The following is an 18,548-nucleotide window of genomic DNA, read 5'->3' on the forward strand; positions in this document are numbered from 1 at the left end:
TGAAGCTCAAGTGCTCTCTGTGTGCAACTGATTTCATGGCTTATGTATTCAGAGAGCCAAGAAAACCAGTTCATCATGTTTTGTGGTTGAGAAGAAATTAACCCTTTGGTTCCTCACTGGTGCATATTCACAGATAGAGAGAGAGAGAGAGAGGGACAGAAAGACTACAGAACACAGAGAGGGAGAGAGAGACAGAAAGACCGTGCAGCTCGACACCTCTCTGATGGTCAGTGCAGCTCGACACCTCTCTGATGGTCAGGGCAGCTCGACACCTCTCTGATGGTCAGGGCAGCTCAACACCTCTCTGATGGGCAGCACAGTGCAGCTCGACACCTCTCTGATGGTCAGGGCAGCTGGACACCTCTCTGATGGTCAGCACAGTGCAGCTCGACACCTCTCTGATGGTCAGGGCAGCTGGACACCTCTCTGATGGTCAGCACAGTGCAGCTCGACACCTCTCTGATGGTCAGGTCAGCACAGTGCAGCTCGACACCTCTCTGATGGTCAGGGCAGCACAGAGCAGCTCGACACCTCTCTGATGGGCAGCACAGAGCAGCTCGACACCTCTCTGATGGGCAGCACAGGGCAGCTCGACACCTGTCTGATGATCAGGGCAGCTCAACACCTCTCTGATGGTCAGGGCAGCACAGTGCAGCGCGACACCTCTCTGATGGTCAGTGCAGCTCGACACCTCTCTGATGGGCAGCACAGTGCAGCTCGACACCTCTCTGATGGTCAGTGCAGCTCGACACCTCTCTGATGGTCAGGGCAGCTCGACACCTCTCTGATGGTCAGGGCAGCTCAACACCTCTCTGATGGGCAGCACAGTGCAGCTCGACACCTCTCTGATGGTCAGGGCAGCTGGACACCTCTCTGATGGTCAGGGCAGCTGGACACCTCTCTGATGGTCAGCACAGTGCAGCTCGACACCTCTCTGATGGTCAGGGCAGCTGGACACCTCTCTGATGGTCAGCACAGTGCAGCTCGACACCTCTCTGATGGTCAGGGCAGCTCGACACCTCTCTGATGGTCAGGGCAGCTCAGTGCAGGTCGACGCCTCTCCAAATGGTCAAGGAAGCAGCACAGTGCAGCTCGACGAACGGTCAGGATGGCTGCAGCTCCAATGGTCAAGGTGACAGCACAGCGCAGCGTGGCTCGACGCCTCTCTGATGGTCAGGGCAGCAGCGTGGCTTGACACCTCTCCAAATGGTCATAATAATGATAATAAGCTTTATTTGTATAGTCAAGTCACATTTATTTATATAGCACACTTAAACACAATGCAATTGACCCAAGGTGCACAGAAATAAAATAAAAACCGTAATTAAAAACAAAAATATAAGTGACAAAAAATAAATAAACATACAACAAATAATAGTAATAATAATGATAAACTGATTATGATTGTAGAAAAAAGAAGATATGGTTAATAAATCTACTACTACTATAGACCTAGAGCAAAATGTACAGTAAAGGTAAAGATGGCAGTTAATATAATGCTGAAAAGAAATAGAAATAAGATACATAAACAAACAAGGGGAGAATTAATGGACCTTAAAGGTCAAAGAAAATAGATGGGTCTCTAAATTACGTTATAGAACGTTTAAGTAACGTTATAGAAATAGTATAGTAGAGTATAGAATAAATGCTCTATAATCATGAAATATAGTTCCACTTTGAGTAACATTGCAAGATACCGGCATTTGCAAAAAATCTGCAGGCTACTGTTAAAAGTTACGTTTGACCACCTGCATTAGCCTACATGGACAACATAACTTACTTGGCTAGCTGATGAACAACCAAACTAGGTTGCAAAAATGCACATACATTAACTTAATTCTTAATCTCTTTTGATGGTAATTTTGATACCATAGATAGAGACCCAGTCAGACCAATAGTATGAAAAATCAGGAACAGAGTTTATTTACAATGATGCGCATCAAGGGAGAGACAGCATGACTTCACCTAAAGATCCATCAGCTGCTCTAACTAGACAAGGAAATAGTTAGGGTTTAAGTATCCTTCCAGGTTGACGGGAGATGGCGTTGGTCATCCCATCTCACGTGGACTACACTGAATCAGACTCTGATTAGTGGCAACCTGGCAATCCGGAGCAGATAGCTACTGACGCAGCCATGCAGAACAGTGAAACACAATGCAAGTCATAATATTCCCACTCTAAATGCAGTCACACACAGATATACACAGGGACAGTACAGATATCATACAGTCATTACATAGAATCATACTTTTAGTATCAAAGTGACTCACTAATGAGAAATGCAGAACATTAAACCACATATTGGAATTTTGGACATAATGCAGAACATTAAAACATTAATTTTTATAGGGCAGCCGTGGCCCACTGGTTAGCACTCTGGACTTGTAACCGGAGGGTTGCCGGTTCGAGCCCCGACCAGTGGGCCGTGGCTGAAGTGCCCTTGAGCACCGATTGGGTTAAATGCAGAGACCAAATTTCCCTCACGGGATCAAAAAAGTATATATACTTATACTTATACTTACATTAAACCATATATTGGAATATTGGACATAATGTTCTATCCCACTTTCTTTCACTTTCCACCCTTTATTTGCAAAGGAGCTCATCAACGGTCCTCACTCAATGAATGAGGGAGAACGAGAGGTCAACAGTTGACCCAGACTAAAGAGGGAGAACGAGAGGAGAGGTCAACAGCTGTTGTTTGGTGTTGTTTGGTCCAATATATAAGCTAATATATTTTTTTTAATCCTGTGCTGTGGTTGGTCTAAAACTGGCTCGAAGCCATTGGCAACCCAACTGTGCACCAGGTCAAACCATAGACAGTAAAAGATTAAGGTCAAACTTATAAAAGAGGGAAAGTGTACCAGCGTAGCCTACTTCCAGTGTCAAAATGCGCAGCTAATACAATACGTACAGGTTGGCAGGTTTGAATGTAAGCTAAACGACACACATTCTGCTCCAGATCAAATTTAATGCCTGCCCTCATACAATTCCAGATAGGCTACATTTTACGGCCTTTAATATCAAAAATGAAATATCAGACATATTAACACTTTTTAAGGATCCACAGGTGCTGATGTTATCAACAGCACACACACACACACACACACACACACACACACACACACACACATATAATTATTAAACATTTACTAGAAATACATATTCAGAAAATCTACACTTTCATCTGAATTTATTAAATATTGTACAAAAAAAACATTGTAAAAGCAGACCTGATTGTTGGACAGCAGTTTTTTCAAAGCAAACAGTAATTTATTAATTCAGCTGATATGCGTGGACTCACACACTCACTCACTTACACACATGCACCCTCACACACTTCCTGTAATACTATTAAAGAATGAATGGAAATCAACTCAAAACTCCATTTGGCTTCTACACCACTACTACCGGTACTGATTCTCCTGCCATACACCTGGATGGATTACTGCACGGGCCTACCATATGGTTACATCTGTATGAGGGAACAATAAAACATGTATTTTATTTATTAATTCAGCTGATATGCGTGGACTCACACACTCATTCACCCACACACTCACACACACGCACCCTCACACACTACCTGTAATACTATTAAAGAATGAATGGAAATCAACTTAAAACTCCATTTGGCTTCTACACCACTACTACCGGTACTGACTCTCCTGCCACACACACACACACACACACACACACACACACGCACACACTTTCAACGACAGTGTCCATATGGTTACATATGTATGAGGGAACAATAAAACATATTTTATTTTACATCAAATGGTGGTCTACCCCAGTCCACATTCTGCAAAACAGACACTGGTGTGTGTGTGTGTGTGTGTGTGTGTGTGTGTGTGTGTGTGTGTGTGTGTGTGTGTGTGTGTATGTGCTTATGTGTGTGTGTGTGTGTGTGTGTGTGTGTGCTTATGTGTGTGTATGTGTGTGTGTGTGTATGTGTGTGCTGGATTCCACCCTCACGTAATGAGCTTCTGCTCCACAGACAGACGCAGACATCCAGTTCAGGGCTGTGGCTCAACACTCTACTGTTCCCCATTTGATCTGTGTGTGTGTGTGTGTGTGTGTGTGTGGGACCCCATCCAGTTCAGGGCCATGGCTCAACACTCTACTGTTCCCCATTTGCTTCTGTAGAATAAAGTAGAGAAGATGATCATCAATCAGTGTCCATGACAACCGTCTCCCAGTGAGCCAGACCGCATGGGAGACAGAGGGCTCTATTGTGACATCACTAACAGAAGCCATAAGAAACAAATTCATACATTTGACACACTGCAGCAGAAACAGGAAGGGTGGAGCTAAAAAGTCCAACACCACTGGTCTAATCACAAGCACTTAGAGAGTGGCGTCCGACTCAGCCAATCAGTATGGCTGCACATTCCCTTCATGGTGTTTGTGACCTGACTTGTGTTAAACAGTCCTTCACTGGGCTTGAACCTGTGACCTTGGGCATGGGAGCCTGAGACACACTAAGATCAATAGGATTAGCACTCTCACTGGCATTATAGCCTATTGGATTTGTGTTTACTCTGAAATATTGGATGAACTTGCACATCAAATACTGCTGATTTAATTAAATAGATGGACAAAAGGAGGACAAAAATGTGCAGAGCATTTCCGATATCTTCGTCCCTGCGAGAGTTTAACAGGTGTGATAATTCAAAATCCCCACGCTATTTTCCCATAGGAAAAATCTCAAGATACCAGGGGCCGTATTCACAAAGAATTTTAAGGCTAAAAGTAGCTCCTAAGTGGCGAATTTAGGAGCAACTCCTAAAAATAATGGGCGTGTCACTCATAACTTTAGGACTCCTAATTTTTCTCACTAAAAGTAATTCACGAAGCATTTTAGACCTAAAAGTAGCAGCTAAGTCTGGGACAGCTGAAAAGAAGTCGAGAGGACTCCTAACTCACTAAGACCTATTCACAAACAGCTTTTTGTGGCATTTCACGTTGCGATGTTTTGAAATGCGTAGCCTATGCGGCAACAGGAGCTTCCAATCGCGAGGGAACAATTTTGCATTCATAAAAGTGACGCAATAACGCCACCAACAACAACCAAAACTACTCATTGTTAACACGTAAATTAAATGTAACGTTTCATTGTGAATCAAATTAAAATGTTCTCTTCTTTGCAAACGTAGGCATATGGTGACAGATTAATTTAATAATGTTGCAAAGATACTGCATCAATCCGTAGGCCTATGTTTCATTAGGCTACTAGGCTATTTGTTTTGCCTTACTCTTTATTCATTTAGGCTAGGCCTTTTTATTCAGTTATTCATCATCTTCCGTCCTTCGCACTACTTGTGTAGCGCACGCATTCTCAGACCTGTCACCTGTCACTCATCATCGGAGGTGTTTGGAATCATTCCGTTACGTTGTGTTACAATCATCATTACAATCATCAACAAGCGTTACAATCATCAGCCAATCAAGGTGGTCACTTCAGTCAAGCTCGTGCATGAGTAATGACGTCATCCATAGCAACAAAGACTCACTCTTAGTTTAGGAGTTGTCATTTTTCCTTACTAAGAGTAGGTCTGAAAGGCTTTGTGAATAACTTTTAAGAGAAAACTCCTAGCTAAAATCTTTTAGTGCAATTTAGGAGTACTCATAGTGGTAAGATAAAAGGCTTTGTGAATACGGCCCCAGATTTCCTTATATGGGCAAAGATGGTATCTTTTTTTGTAGGCGATTGTTATGACCAGACAGAAAGAGATCCTGTAGCAGAGCAGCTCTTTCCCATTTTGATTTCCTACCCGAACACAGAATTAATCTGGTTCGCCTAAAGGTTCGCCTGTAGAGGGCAGCTCAGACAGTGTCAGAAGTGCTGTTCGTCATGTTATGAGGTTATGTTGCCATCGAAATGATTTTGGAAACATTATGTTAAGGTAAAAAGCTCTTAAGGGTGCCTTTAACCAGAGTGCCCAATAGCCCAATGAATCAGATCGTGCTTTAGTCTTGGAAAATGAAGAGCCAATTATTTATTGCACAATAGATTGTTAATTGGAATATTGTATTTACATGCTTAAATATGAAATTCTTTATTTAAGTTGTGTATCAATTTCATTTAATTGCTGTAATTGCTGTAATTGCTGTAATTGCATTTGTCATTAATCTGTTGAAGAAAAAACATGAATGAGGAATCCTTGAGGGGGGTTAGGAAAAAGGACACAACCAAAAAACACATATGAGTATAAGTATAAGTATATATATTCTTTTGATCCTGTGAGAGAAATTTGGTCTCTGCATTTATCCCAATCCATGAATTAGTGAAACACACTCAGCACACAGTGAGGTGAAGCATACACTAATTCCGGCGCAGTGAGCTGCCTGCAACAACAGCGGTGCTCGGGGAGCAGTGAGGGGTTAGGTGCCTTGCTCAAGGGCACTTCAGCCATGCCTACTGGTCGGGGTTTGAACTGGCAACCCTTCGGTTACAAGTCTGAAGTGCTAACCAGTAGGCCACGGCTGCCCCAAAGGACTAAATGAGGACTAAATGATGATAATACTTTAACACAGACAGACAGACAGAAAGAAAAAATTACACAAACATGAGATGGAGAGAGTGGGCAAGAAGAAGGGGGAGATAGAGATGAAAGATGGTGGATGAGTAAAAGCAGATGCACAGAGGAAACAGACAGGGAGACAGAGAGAGAGAACAGAATATAAAAGACAGCCATGTTGGTTCTCATGTTCTAAAGATCTGAGTGGCATGCAGATATTAGGGGCAGCTGTGACCCACTGGTTAGCACTCCAGACCTGTAACAGGAGGGTTGCCGGTTTGAGCACCGACCAGTGGGAACGGCTGAAGTGCCCTTGAGCAAGGCACCTATACCCCTCACTGCTCCCCGAGCGCCGCTGTTGTTGCAGGCAGCTCACTGCGCCGGGATTAATGTGTGCTTCACCTCACTGTGTGTTCACTGTGTGCTGAGTGTGTTTCACTAATTCAGAGATTGGGATAAATGCAGAGACCAAATTTCCCTCACAGGATCAAAATAGTATATACACTTACATACATACTATACTATTTACTCACTCTAGCTTCTCCAGTTTGCAGTGTGGGTCCTCCACTAGAGCAGAGAGCTGCTTTACAGCTGATTCACTAATCAGGTTATTGAACCTCAGGTCTAGCCGTCTGAGACTTGAGGAACCTGACGTCAGAGCAGAGGCCAGATAGGAACAGCTTTTATCCGTCAGATTACCATACCATAGCCTGAAAAAGAGTTAAACGTTTTGAACAGTCCTTACGCCCACACACACTTTCCCCAACATTCACTGTCCTTTACACACACTCTCTCCCCCCAGCCACAATCACACACACTCTCCCATAAATGCTCCCCAACCCACAAACACTCTCTGTCTTCCATCTAAACACTCTCACCCTGTCACACACAATCTCTCTCACTCTCTCTCTCTCTCACACACACATACACACACACACACACACCCTCCCCACACAAATTTGCTACTGACTACATGAAATCATGCCTACTGTAGTTCCTCCAGTTTGCAGTTTTGATGACAAAGAGCAGGACATAAAAGTTCCACTCCTGAGTCCAGCAGCTCATTGAGATTCAGGTTCAGCAGTTTGAGACTTGAGGAGTGTGCGGTCAGGGCAGAGGCCAGATAGGAACAGCTCTTCTCAGTCAGATTACAGTAACTCAGGCTGAAACAGAGTTTAAACATCTGAATATTAAACCACCATCCTCTACTACGGTTTTCACAATAGCAAAATTATGACTTTGATACAATACCTGCCATACATATCTCAATACCTGATAAGGAAAGAATACTGTGGCCAAAATTTGAAATCCAATAATATCTGGAAAAAAAAGGACACAGACCTCCTCCAGGTGTGTGAAGTCATTTCTGTTGAATTTAGTGCACTTTTGCACTGTGCAGGTACATTTTGGGTTCATCGTCTTAAAGTGCCTAAATGTTTATAGTCAGTAAAAGTAGCAGTTTGTGTGTGTTTTGTTGTTTGTTAGACATTTACATTGTTCATTTACATTGTGTGCTGTGCTTTGACAATGAATTACCTTTAAATAGTCATGTTAGGCTAGATCAAAGTCTTTGGTCAAACAAATAGGTGCAGAACATAAAAGTTCCACTCCTGAGTTCAGCAGCTTATTGCTATTCAGGTGCAGCATTCTGACACTTGGGGCAGCCGTGGTCTTTGGGGCAGCCGTGGCCTACTGGTTAGCGCTTCGGACTTGTAACCGGAGGGTTGCTGGTTCGAACCCCGACGAGTAGGACGGCTGAAGTGCCCTTGAGCAAGGCACCTAACCCCTTACTGCTCCCCGAGCGCCGCTGTTGTTGCAGGCAGCTCACTGCGCCGGGATTAGTGTGTGCTTCACCTCACTGTGTGCTGAGTGTGTTTCACTAATTCATGGATTGGGATAAATGCAGAGACCAAATTTCCCTCACGGGATCAAAAGAGTATATATACTTACTTATACTTTATACTACTTAGGCAGTAACACTTATACTATACTTAAATACATATAGATGAAAAAAATCTCAAGTGGTATTCTCGTATTGCATACACGGTCCTGTGTGCAGATTCTTTCTGCTGAAATGCACCGACTCATTGTCAAATTACCAACACGCTGCTTGAACTTGTCTTGCTTTCTCCTAAATGTCAGATGTCACTCTCTTTGGTTTAATTGGAAAAATGTGCTTAAAGATGATGAGTAGTTCAGACTGTCAAAATAGGACCATTACTCACGCCCATTATATTAGACCCCCCCCCCCCCACACACACACACACACAGACATACACACACACACACAAACATAACCTCTCCATACACACTCACTACATGAAATTATGCTGACCATAGTTCCTCCAGTTTGCAATTTTGATGACAGAGTGCAGAACATAAAAGTTCCACTCCTGAATCCAGCAGCTTATTGCTACTTAGGTGCAGCATTCTGAGACTTGAGGAGTCTGCGATCAGGGCAGAGGCCAGATAGGAACAGCTCTTCTCAGTCAGATTGCACTTCTCCAGCCTGAAACAGAGTTGAACATCTGAATATCAATCACCAATCCTCTACTCAGACGCACAGACCCACACACGCTGCTCTCCCTTAAACATGACAAACAAGACCCCTCTCTCACATACACATTATCTCTTGCACAAACCCTTATGCAAACACACTCTCTCTCTCTAACACAAACATTTTCATTTCATTCTCTAACACAAACATTTCCACACATTTTCCTACAAATGAAGAGTTTGGTCCAAAAAATGAGTTTGGTCCAAAACGCTATATCTTCCATTTTAATGAATTTTCATGAATCAAGTTTTTACATTTTGTTTTCCAAGTAATTTCAGTAGAACTGTAATTGGGTAAAACAACACAATTGCAATTTTATTGATATTACTTGAAATACACAATTAAATTACATGTTTAATGTTTTTAAAAATGGAGATATAGCATTTTGGAACCAACCCCTTCAAATACAAAAAAGATTGGTTCTCATTCAACAACCTTACAAAAAACCCAATTACATCAATTTCACAAAATTCTGGCAAGATTCACAGATTCTGGCATTCGTCAATGTAATGATACTTACTGTAGCACTTCTACCTTGCAGTTTCGATGACAAAGTGCAGAACATAAAAGTTCCACTCCTGAGTCTAGCAGCTCATTGTTACTCAGCTCCAGCAGTCTGAGACTTGAGGAGTGTGAAGTCAGAGCAGAGGCCAGATAGGAACAGCTCTTCTCTGTCATAATACAGTTAACCAGTCTGAAACAATAAGTATGTCATACTCACATGGAAACATTCTCCCTCTCTGTAACACAAACACAAACACACTCACCAACACATTTCCTCTCAACACACTCAGACACACTCATCCCCACATACACACTAACTACTGTCTTTAACTCCACACACACACACGCACACACACACACACGCACACACACACACATACACAAATGCACACAAAACATGCTCACACAAATTCACTACATGAAATGATGCTTACTGTAGTTTCTCCAGTTTGCAATATTGATGACAAAGAGCAGGACATAAAAGTTCCACTCCTGAGTCCAGCAGCTCATTGTAACTCAGATTCAGCAGTTTGAGACTTGAGGAGTGTGAGGTCAGAGCAGAGGCTAGATAAGAACAACTCTTGGCTGTCAGATTAGAGTTAACCAGTCTGAAACAGAATAAAACATCTGAAAATGAATCACCAATCCTCTGCACACCCAACCACCCACCAACACATTTGTCTTTCATCTTTCATGTTGTATTTGTGAGGGCTTGTATGTGTTTGCCTCAACTACTATGCCCTGCAAGACAATCAAGCCTAAAACTAATTTGACACACAGGCATAGTGCACACATCAGGTCTAGCACGATTTCCATTGAGCTTTGGTGGACTTGGCTGTTACTTATGAATGCTACTGTAGCAGCCGCCAAATCACCAGTAAGGTAGAGGAATGAACTCCAGACATTTTAAAAGATCACACACACACACACACACACACACACACACACACACACACACACACACACACACACACACACACACACACACACACACAAAGTGTGTTACTTACCCAGCTGATGTGGATGTTGTGGTCACTGGCAGCAGCTTCTGAAGAACATCATCTGGACTGAGGAGTTCAGTCTGATCTTTCTCTGGAGTCTTTATGTACTTCTGCAGGTCAAACTCAGCCAGCTGCTCTTCTGACATCTCATACTCAAATCTTTTAGTCTTCCACTCTCCTGGTAAGAGCATGTCAACATACAAAGTTCCTGAGCTCCTGTCAATGTCCTCCACTACAGCATGGTGATTCAGCTCATTCAGACAGTAGAATAGGTTGATTCTTCTGTCTGAGCTACTTTGATCCCTTATCTTCTGTTTTACATACTGGACTGTTTGCTCTGAGCTATCTGATTGGCTACTGCTCAGTGGCAGTAGTAGCTTTAACAAATTCTGATTTGTTTCCAGAGAAAGGCCCAGAAGGAAGCGAAGGAAAAGGTCCAGGTGTCCATTCTTTCTTTGCAAGGCCAGTTCCACTGCAGTCTTGTGTAGGTCATGAAGTGTTGAAGCTCTGAACAGAGCAGAGAGCTGAGAGGTTTGCTGTTGGTCAGACATGTTTCTCTGTCTGTTTCTGAGACAGAGGAATACATGCAAAGCTGCTAGAAACTCCTGGATGCTCAGATGCACAAAGCTGAACACCTTCCCCTGGTACAGCCCAGACTCCTCTCTGAAGATCTGAGTACACACTCCTGAGTACACTGATGCTTCTGTGACATCAATACCACACTCTCTCAGCTCTTCCTCATAGAAGATCAGATTGCCTTTCTCCACCTGTCGAAAAGCCAGTTTCCCCAGTTTGAAAATAGTTTCTTCATCTGTTTCTTTTCTCTCTGTGTACTTGACTTTTGTTATGCCTATCTGGATGATCAGGAAGTGCGTGTACATTTGAGTCAGAGTCCTTGGCATTTCTACACTCTCTGATGCTTTTGATTTGTTCTCTACAACAGTGGCTGAAATCCAGCAGAAGACTGGAATGTGGCACATGATGTAGAGGCTCCTGGATGACTTCAGGTGTGTGATGGTTCTGCTGGCCAGGTTCTCATCACTGATTCTCTTCCTGAAGTACTCATCTTTCTGTGGGTCATTGAATCCCCTTATTTCTGTCACCTGGTCCACACAGTCAGATGGGATCTGATTGGCTGCTGCTGGTCGGGTAGTGATCCAGAGGAGAGCAGAGGGAAGCAGATTCCCCTTGATGAGGTTTGTCAGCAGCACGTCCACTGAGGCTGGCTCTGTCACATCACAACACCTCGGGTTGGAGTGGAAATGTAGAGGAAGTCGACACTCATCCAGACCATCAAAGATGAACATCACTCTGTGCTCTGAACTGGTAAAGACTCTGGGATCTTTTATTTCTGGTAAAAAGTGCTGAATAAGATCCATCAGACTGAGTTTGCTATCCTTCATCAGGTTCAGCTCCCGGAAAGGAAGAGGAAATATGAATTGGACATCCTGATTAGCTGTTCCTTCAGCCCAGTCTAGAATTAACTTCTGCACAGAGACTGTTTTTCCAATGCCAGCCACCCCCTTTGTCAGCACTGTTCTGATTACTTTGTCTTGCCCAGATAAGGGTTTAAAGATGTCACTGCATTTGATTGGTCTGTCTTGCGCTGATTTTCTCCAGGATGCCCTTTCTATCTGTCTGACCTCATGTTCATCATTGGCCTTTCCTCTTCCCCCCTCTGTGATGTAGAGCTCTGTGTAGATCTCCTGGAGGAGTCTGGTGTCTCCCTGCTGTGTGATTCCATCAATCAGACATTGAAACTTCTTCTGCAGGTTGGATTTGTTGATCAGCTGATATCTGCACATGAAAGCCAAAAGGCGTTATTTAAGACTAAATCAAACCATTCAAAAACAACCATGGTAAAGATGCTTTAATGTTTAACATTCATTTAACATTCAAAATTAACTGTACAGGATGGAAACTACCTTTACTCATGGTAGCCTTCAAGGCTTGATTTGTACATCCAACTTTTTAAAAAATAATAATAATTTTCTAGCCTTGTTTTAAATATGTAAATCCATTATGCTATGTTTACCGATTGACCTCATGACATCAAACCAACTGTGCAACAGAGACTAATGTTAATGTCCCTGCCACAAGACTTGGATTAAAAAAAAAAAAACATTTTACCTGATTTTCAAAATGTAATACATTATGTTACCTGACAACATACAAACAGACCTAGTCATATCAAATCCATTTAAGTCTTGGTTTCCAAATCTTTTTTTTCTTCAACATTTAAATCCATTGTGCTCCCTGACCATTTGTCCTAGTCACATCAAACCAACCGTGCACATTTTTATAGTGGATGGAGTCCACTATCTTGAAATCTCCTGGCTTCTTCTTATTATAGTAGATGGAATCCACTATCTTGAAATTTCCTGGCTTCTTCTTCTTATTATAACCTTTTTTTTTACATTTTAGTAAAAAGCTATCATTTCAGATTTTTCAAAAAGTTTATACTTTTTGAGAAATAGGGGATTAAAAATGATAAAAAGCTATTTTTTCCCCCATAGACTTGAATAGAGGCTGTGATGTCATATAGCCTAAAGCCAGCTGTGCTCGTTAAGCTCCCAGAGTAGTTCCCGGGCTAATCAGAACACTGGCACAGGTGTCACCTGTGAATCCAACTGTCTCAGCTTCTAAGCATACAATCTGACTCTCCCTGAACTACACATCCTGTTAAAGTGTTTCCCGTGTGTCACAGTCATAGCTCATGCTTTGCGCATTATATCTCCAGAACGGCTTGACACACATGATTAAAATTTGGTACTAGTGTTTGCATGGACTCAAAGATGAAGTGAGTTGATGTTGGTGGTCAAAGGTCAAGTCCATGAATACTCAGCGCGATATCTCAAGAATGCCTTGACATACATGCCTGAAATTTGGTATGAGTGTTTGTATGGACTCAAAGATGAAGTGAATTGATGTTGGAGGTCAAATGTCAAGGTCAAAAACACCTTGAGTGTTATATCTCAAGAACGCCTTGACACACAAGGTTTTTTGGTGCAAGGGTTTGTATGAACTCAAAGATTAAATGATTCAATGTTTTTTTTTATCCAGGAATCTCCCCACCAACATTAAGCCAGCAACATTCCATCCACTATTGTAATTCCTCTGGCATTACATTTCTAGTTTGTTGTTTTTTTTCAACTTGTCTATTTTCAAACTATGAATCCATTATGCTCCCTAACTAGCTGACCTGATGACATCAAACCAACTCTGCATAAAAATTCTCTAATGTCCCACACGTCCCTCAAGGCTTGGTTTTCAAAAATACCTTTTGTATCATTTTTTCACACACACACACACACACACACACACACACACACACAGACACAAAGCATTAATATCACAGCCATTATCTTACTGTCCAGTGAAGGAGTTGATTGGCAGATCATGGGATCTATCACTCTTCATGGACACACAGCTGGGTATAGGGGAGTGTGACCTCTTCTTCTTCTCTGAACTAGCAAAATAAATACTATTAGCTAAATAACACACACACACATTCAGGGTTTTCTGTTGTCCAGTAATTGGCAGACAGTGGGCGGGAAAAAAATTAGATGTCCGACAAAATAAATCTCTCCTGTCAAATTGTATGATTGAAATTGAAATAAACCCGTCCCCCTTACACAATCTGAATTTGAGAATAAGCCTAAAATGTCAGCCTATACTAAAGCAAGAATACGTCCTTTGGCTATGTTTTAAAGGAACAGGTTCTACCATTTGAAAGTTAGTATAAACACGCATATGCTGCATTTCAAAAATGGTTCAAGATGGTGAGATGGTTCAAACATGGCCAGGCCCAGTCAGACTAGCCTTAAAAGCTTTTTTCAGAGGCCAGACACGATGGATGATGGTAAATCGGTAACGCCTGAAGCCTCAGATGTCCGGTCAGCTCCACCACCACCAGAGAAAAAAGCACACACACACACACACACACACACACACACACACACACACACACACACACACACAAACACACAGCATAAATATCGAAGACATTATCTTACTGTCCAGTAGAGTCTCCCCCTTTAAAATTGATTGGCAGATCATTGGATCTATCACTCCTCATGGACACACAGCTGGGTGTAGGGGAGTGTGACCTCTTCTTCTCTGGACTGCAGCAAAACAAATACTATCAGCTATATAACACTAACACACACACACACACACACACACACACAGCATATATATATATATATATATATATATATATATATATATATATATATATTAGAGCCATTATCTTACTGTCCAGTGGAAGAGTCTCCCCCTTTAAATTTTACTCGCCAATCCTTGGAATTATCACTACAGCTGGGTGTAGGGGAGTGTGACTTTTTTTTGTCTGGACTACAGCAAAACAAATACCATTAGCTATATAACACCCTCAGTCACACACACACACACACTCAAACATACACACTCACACACAGATTTACAATCTAGGGGTCCAGTTTGGCCTGTACAGGTGTTAGTTTGTTTTCTGATTGATTTGGATTTTGTGTCTTTATCACCGGGGGTGGTGGCAAAAGGGAAGAGGATAAACACTAATAGTCATTCAATCATCTTCTGTTACCACACACAAATGATGCTACTTTTCTTATTATTACTTTTTTATGTTATTTTGCAATTACTGTACTTAAAGATGTGCTATCTTAATTAAAAGCAAACAAACAGGAGATAAGTGTAAATATATTATTAGTGTAAATATATTATTATCTTTATAATTGTTTTTATTATTGTTGTCTTACCACAGTAGCTCACAATCGTGATCCTCTTTTTCACAGGAAGTCATTTTAGGCCAACACACCCCTTTTCTTGGGATCACCCTCTCCTGGTCTTACACTGGAGAATGATAAATATATGTACACAGACATACACAGATCATCTGGAGTCAGTATGATTTCATTTTGATACCATAATCCCTTGGTCCCAGTATGTATGTATAGTGTATAGTAAAATATTGCGGAGTGATGTTTGTAGATTGAAATTAAATGCTTAATAGTTCACCTGAAGTCTCCTTTCTCCTTCAGTAGAAAAGCATCTGAGATTAACAACTGTGATTAAATTAGGGAAAAAAGGCCAGTTCAATTTGATGACCTTACTTTTCTTTTTACAGTTTAAAATATGAATACTAGGAATATGGACTAGACTAGACATACTGTATGATCATCTAGTCAGACTGGATATACACTTCCTCTCTCACTTTGCCACTCATGAGTGTCTGTGTGAGAGTGAGTGAGTACGCATGTGCTCGCACGTGTGTATGTGTGTGTGTGTGTGTAAGAGCGTGTGTGTGAAAGTGAGTGTGTGTGTGAGAGAGACGTAACAACTGAAAGGAAATTGCCATTTTTAAAACTACAAGATCTAAACACTACACATCAAACCTCAATAATAATAGTAACTAGATGTACCGCAGAGCGGTACAAAATATGACCGCCGCCCAGTCCAGCACATTGTTTCCACAAAAAGAAATCACGCTGAAAGGCCTATATGATTCTAACTGTCTCACTAAATTGCATTATCCACACTCAATTCTCACTGGTATGCTAGACCAAAGTACCAAAACATGATTAGTTCATAGATTTCACATGTAAAATTAATTTTATACAACCCCACCTCCATCTTGCCTGTTCATAATTCTGAGAAATTCTTGATTGTTTGTGTTATGTTTATGTTATGTGTGGGTGTGTGTGTGTGTGTGTGTGTGAGTGTGTGTGTGTGTGTGTGGGTGTGTGTGTGTGTGTGTGCGTGCTTGTGTGTGTGCCTGCGTATGTGCCTGTGCATGCAAGCGTACATATGTCTACTGTGTGAGTATGTGTCATACGTATGATTACTGTGAATGTATGTGTGTGTGTGTGTATCTGTTTGTGCACATGTGTGCACATGAAATGGGTTAACATGACCCCTGGAGGCAAACATATGGAAAAAAATGGTCATCCTAGGCCCTACAGTACAATTCATGGGGGGCCACACAATAAATTAATTTATGTTACTATACACCAACTGGCCTGTAGGTGGCCGGAGACAGTTTTCTGTGAATATCTCGAGAACCGTAGGGCCTAGGAGGTCCACCTTTTTTATGTATGTTGGTCTTAAGGGGGCATGTCAACCCATCCCATTACCACTTATTTCATGTATAGCGCCACCTAGTTAAAAATTAAAAAGCAAAAAATTAGGTGTTTTCATCACAATATCTCTGGCTGACAAGGTCAAAACTGCATGAAATTAAAAGTGTAGGATCATTATGACACCCTCCGAATGCATGCCAAGTTTTGTGTACTTTCGTTCATGGGGGGCCTTACAATAAAATAATGTATGTGTACATTTAGTGACGTACACCAACAAGGATTCCCGGGACACTGAAAGACCGGGGTACACAAAACTTGGTGGGCATGTACCCCCACATGGATAGCATGGAACCGTCATTTTTCGTTTTGATCTGTACCCCCCTCCGCTGGACTGGACCCCCCGAAAGGAGGGTAGGGCAGACACAGTTCTCTGTGAATATCTTGAGAACTGTAGGGCCTAGGATGACCATTTTTTTCCATATGTTTGCCTCCAGGGGTCATGTTAACCCATTTCATGTGCACACATGTGCACAAACAGATACACACACACACACACATACATTCACAGTAATCATACGTATGACACATACTCACACAGTAGACATATGTACGCTTGCATGCACAGGCACATACGCAGGCACACACACAAGCACGCACACACACACACACACACACACACACACACACACACACACACACACACACCCACACACACACTCACACACACACACACCCACACACATAACATAAACATAACACAAACAATCAAGAATTTCTCAGAATTATGAACAGGCAAGATGGAGGTGGGGTTGTATAAAATTAATTTTACATGTGAAATCTATGAACTAATCATGTTTTGGTACTTGTTGTCTAGCAGATACCAATGAGAATTGAGTGTGGATAATGCAATTTAGTGAGACAGTTAGAATCATATAGGCCTTTCAGCGTGATTTCTTTTTGTGGAAAAAATGTGCTGGACTGGGCGGCGGTCATATTTTGTACCGCTCTGCGGTACATCTAGTTAAACCAATCTTGATATTGACTATACTCTGACTTAAATTATGCCATCTGTACTGGAACAGTGTCATATATCTTTCATTTAAAGTAGTTTTATGAGGAATTGTATTTCCTGCAGTAACCAAGACTCTTTAAACCAGCCAAGCCAGCGCAGCATAAACTCCCATGTAATTCTCCCTCATGACCAATCATGAGATCATCAGCATGACCATCACAGTGACACAGCAACAAAATCATGAGATCATCAGCATGACCATCACAGTGACACAGCAACAAAATCATGAGATCATCAGCATGACCATCACAGTGACACAGCAACAAAATCATGAGATCATCAGCATGACCATCACAGTGACACAGCAACAAAATCCAACAGACCAAAGACTACACTTTACATTAATCAGCCACATAAGCTACAGTAGGTGTTATACAAAAAACATGTATTTCATTTTGAAGAAATGAAGGCACCTGCACTATACCAATGTTGAGATTATTAGCATATTGTTTGTTCACAACATAGAGACAGGCAGATAGCACAGAGAAACAGGAAAGACATAAACGGCATAAAAAGCAGCTTTAACCTCTATGATTGATATCAACAGAAGAACCCCACATTACTCTAAGCACAACACCTCTGTAAACGATGAAGAAATAATATGATGAAAGAAACTTGCCCTGCTTTATGGGTGCTTTGTGAATTTGTTTTTCTGTTCATCCATTTCCTCGAAGCTCAGATGCTTTCTGTGGGCAACTTCTTCGATGGCTTCAGTCCCAGACGTTAAATCCACATTCAGAGCACCAAGAAAACCAGTTGATCTTGTTCTGTCGCTGATATCATGTGAAGTTAACCCTTTAGCTTCCTCA

At 41.8% G+C, this 18,548-nt stretch overlaps 1 protein-coding gene across 1 annotated transcript in view; it reads right to left on the reverse strand.

The window, feature by feature from the left end:
• Positions 1 to 3,177: 3,177 nt before the first annotated feature.
• Positions 3,178 to 18,548, reverse strand: part of LOC143135834 (protein NLRC3-like) — a 15,450-nt gene continuing 79 nt past the window's right edge. The window contains exons 1-13 of the mRNA XM_076296157.1: positions 18,359 to 18,548; positions 15,607 to 15,653; positions 15,348 to 15,441; positions 14,932 to 14,946; positions 14,607 to 14,699; positions 13,961 to 14,059; positions 10,600 to 12,387; positions 10,024 to 10,197; positions 9,606 to 9,779; positions 8,864 to 9,037; positions 7,518 to 7,691; positions 7,062 to 7,238; positions 3,178 to 4,147 (exon numbers count right to left, since the gene is read on the reverse strand). The exon at positions 18,359 to 18,548 is cut by the window's right edge and continues 79 nt beyond it. Of these exons, the coding sequence (XP_076152272.1) occupies positions 4,120 to 4,147; positions 7,062 to 7,238; positions 7,518 to 7,691; positions 8,864 to 9,037; positions 9,606 to 9,779; positions 10,024 to 10,197; positions 10,600 to 12,387; positions 13,961 to 14,059; positions 14,607 to 14,699; positions 14,932 to 14,946; positions 15,348 to 15,391 (2,940 nt within the window). The 5' untranslated portion in view covers positions 15,392 to 15,441; positions 15,607 to 15,653; positions 18,359 to 18,548 and the 3' untranslated portion in view covers positions 3,178 to 4,119. The remainder of the gene's footprint in view (positions 4,148 to 7,061; positions 7,239 to 7,517; positions 7,692 to 8,863; positions 9,038 to 9,605; positions 9,780 to 10,023; positions 10,198 to 10,599; positions 12,388 to 13,960; positions 14,060 to 14,606; positions 14,700 to 14,931; positions 14,947 to 15,347; positions 15,442 to 15,606; positions 15,654 to 18,358) is intronic.

This window comes from Alosa pseudoharengus, unplaced genomic scaffold, assembly GCF_046254945.1.
Source record: "Alosa pseudoharengus isolate Yale_2024_CS ecotype anadromous, Long Island Sound unplaced genomic scaffold, YU_APseudo_1.1 YU_APseudo_1.1_scf_1, whole genome shotgun sequence".
Taxonomy (NCBI): Eukaryota; Metazoa; Chordata; class Actinopteri; order Clupeiformes; family Clupeidae; genus Alosa; species Alosa pseudoharengus.